Below are 3,349 nucleotides of genomic sequence, written 5' to 3'. Positions count from 1 at the left end.
TGGAGAACCAGAAGTTGATGCATTCAAATACACAAGTCTAATTAAAGTCCTTCTGTATTTGACAACTACACGAATAGACATAATATCTGCTACAAGTCTTCTATCAAGATTTGTGCAAAGCCCAAGTCAAATACATTTTGGAGCATGAAAAAGAATTTTGAGGTATCTACAAGGAACAAAATATTTCGGTATATGGCCCAATATCAAAACTAACTCAAGACTACTTGGCTACATAGAAAGTGATTAGGAAGGTTCAGTAGATGACATAGAGAGCACCTCTGGCTATGCTTTCTCACTCGGATCAGAAATTTTCTCATTGGCATCAAAGAAGCGAGCAACTATTGCACAGTCAAAACAGAATCAGAGTATGTGGCAGCTACTAAAGCAACGAGTCAAAAAATATGGCTTCAAGGAATACTTGAAGACATGGGACAAAACAAAATGAGCCTACTATAGTCATCTACGATAACAATTCACCAATTGCAATTGTGAAGAATCCATTTCATCACAGCATAATAAAATATATAGCAATCAAGTATCACTTTATTAGAGAATTTGAAGCAACTAAAGAGATCAAACTCAACTATTGCATGGCAGAAGATCAAATTGCTGACATATTCATGAAGGCATTGTCAAGACCAAGATTTGAGGAGTTACGCTTGTTGTTACAAAAAAATTGCATCAAGGAAAAATGTTGAAATTGCTACAAATTTCTAAAATATTCTTAGGTATAATGTGTATGGAAATGCTATAAGAACCTAAAGCGATTATGATACTAATGTATCATGAAATATCTAAAAAGAACTAAAATAATTAAAAACATTCACCATCGTTTAGAAATTGGTGACTTGAACCTATAAATTAACAATTGGTACTATACTATATAATCGATCATAAAAAAAAACAATGACATTTCCTTCTTTCTCAACAATTCTTTAAAACTATTTTATATCAACCAACAACTATTCAGATACCAACATATACATCCCATTTCCGATTAATAATACCTTTTACATAGGCAATCATTCAAGTGTTTTAAATAAAATAGTCATAAATAGCCAGTCTTAAACAAAGAAGCATGAGACTTGATTCCTATTATTAACTGCTCCCATGCGAATAAGAAAACACCGGTATTAATCACCAAGCTTTGTAGAGGCGGAGCACACCAAAACCACAGTATAAAGAATGTGATGTTAGAGGAAAAGACACACATATTTTTCATATAACTTACACTCAAAGTGACATTTGCACCTCAGATTGGCCTAATAACGATAGAGTTATCATTCATCGAACCCAACATGTACAATATGTGATCGATAGACTACAAGTTGAGAAGATAATTTACACTAACCAAAAGGATTATTTAAATACTAACACATTACATGATAATATATACACATTACATATTAAGGTGCAGTGTAGCAGCAAACCTTAACTAACACAAAAGGTACCTAGTTAATGTAATGTACATAATAAGAAATAAACGAACAAAAGAAGCAAAGAAAAGCACACTTCAACTTCCACACAAAGACACATTTCCTCATGTCTAAGCAAAGCCTATAGCTCTAAGTGAGAGTTCTCTCATATTTTATCATACATCTTACCTTTCCATTATTACTATATTTTAAGATTCATTCATGTCATTTATACACATCTTATGGAAAATAAGGATAACTCCAAAGGTTTTGATCATCACTCATATAACTTTCTGGAGTATCGTCGTAGCCGTAGCCGTTATTCGCATAGTCGAAACGAGGAGGACTAAGTAGCATTCCTTCAGCCATATTAGCCAAAACATTAGGCATATCAAAGATCATATCCTCATCAATAAATTCATTAACATTATAACTATTCTCATTCTCACCAACCGAAAAAAAATCCTGTGGTGCCGCCATTGCTGCATGGTTCATATTATTTCCCTCATTAATATTCACAAGCGCATCCTCTGCTGCGCCTATGGCGGCTGCAGCACTAGCTGCAGCCGTCTGAATATCGCGAGCAGAGGAAGAAGCAGGAACAGGTAAAGAAGAAGAAGAGTTAGGGAAATTCAGCTCAGCATTTTTACCCTTAAGAGCAAGAGCAGCTACATCATAAGCAATAGCTGCCATCTCAGGCGTTGGGAATGTCCCTAACCAAATCCTATTAGGTTTTTTCGGTTCACGGATTTCAGACACCCATTTTCCGTTACCTCTACGCCTCACTCCACGGTACACCGGATGACGGCCGGTCGAGACTTTTCCAGATGAGGACGACGATGCATGAGTAGTAGTTGTTCCAGCCATGGTATTGTTTGTGTGTTGGTGTTTTTAGTAAAGAGATTCAGTGACAGTTGGTAGTTGAAGAAAACGGTTGAAGCCATCTATTTATATGTCGATGAATTTGGATATTTTTGAGGGGGGAAATATGATAGCTGGAGAAGGATTTGAAAGATGAGAGATGAAAGTGCAAACCAGGTATGGTGTGTGAAGGATTTAGGGTGTTTACAGCTTGGTATGTTTGATATCTGGGTTGGAGACCGCGTTTTGTAATTCACAAGATCCTTATAATAAAAAAGGAAAATTTTGTTCTATCAATAGTGATAGTGCACTTTCTTGTGCACTCATATATTTATATACACTATCACTAACACTGATAACACTACATTTTGTTTTTTTTCTTCACTCTTTTTCAACGAGGGTTTGATGTATTGAAGAAAACATTTTATTTGATTTTATTATTAAGAAAATTGCATATATGATATCTTAGAAAAAAATGATGATATTTGAAGTTCACGCTATTATTTTTATGATTATTACGGAAACACGTGTATATTAAACATGGAAAATTAATAGTGGCAAAGTTTCATCAAATGAGGTTTTTTCTTATTATTTGTTTTCTTTTATTTTGTTTTAGTTAGGTAGGGTTTTGTGCTTGTTGTTGGTGATATAGCAACTGATGTTGATTTGGAGGACAAGACGTAGTTTCACTTCGTAAGCACTAGTAGGCAACACTTATTGTATATTATATTATATAGTATATTTTGTAAAAGTTTCACATGTCTTTTATATATAAGATGTGCTATGGAAATATAACATGCACGTGATAGTTGCTACCGTATAAACATACGAAATAGAATAAAATTTACTCCATTCACACTATCAGAATATTTTGGACTGTTTGATCTTGATCACATGATTTTAGAAAAATAAATTTAGTTTCTCCAAAATTATTTGACTTAAATCCAAAACATTCGATCTTGATCAAACGGGAAGCTATACGTGAATGCATGAAAGTGTGCTTTTCTAACCGCAGACAATCTAGGTCCACAAGAATATATGTTCAATAATACCCATTTTTAAAGTTTTTCAAT

At 34.0% G+C, this 3,349-nt stretch overlaps 1 protein-coding gene across 1 annotated transcript; it reads right to left on the bottom strand.

Annotated features, from left to right (window-relative positions):
- Positions 1-1,284: 1,284 nt before the first annotated feature.
- LOC131613096 (ethylene-responsive transcription factor ERF024) lies at positions 1,285-2,628 on the bottom strand. Its single transcript, XM_058884811.1, has one exon. It carries the CDS (start codon positions 2,280-2,282, stop codon positions 1,656-1,658), a length of 627 nt encoding a protein of 208 aa, XP_058740794.1. The 5' UTR covers positions 2,283-2,628; the 3' UTR covers positions 1,285-1,655.
- Positions 2,629-3,349: the final 721 nt, after the last annotated feature.

This window comes from Vicia villosa, linkage group LG6 (assembly GCF_029867415.1).
Source record: "Vicia villosa cultivar HV-30 ecotype Madison, WI linkage group LG6, Vvil1.0, whole genome shotgun sequence".
NCBI classification, from domain to species: Eukaryota; Viridiplantae; Streptophyta; class Magnoliopsida; order Fabales; family Fabaceae; genus Vicia; species Vicia villosa.
This window is presented reverse-complemented; position numbering and strand designations above follow the sequence as displayed.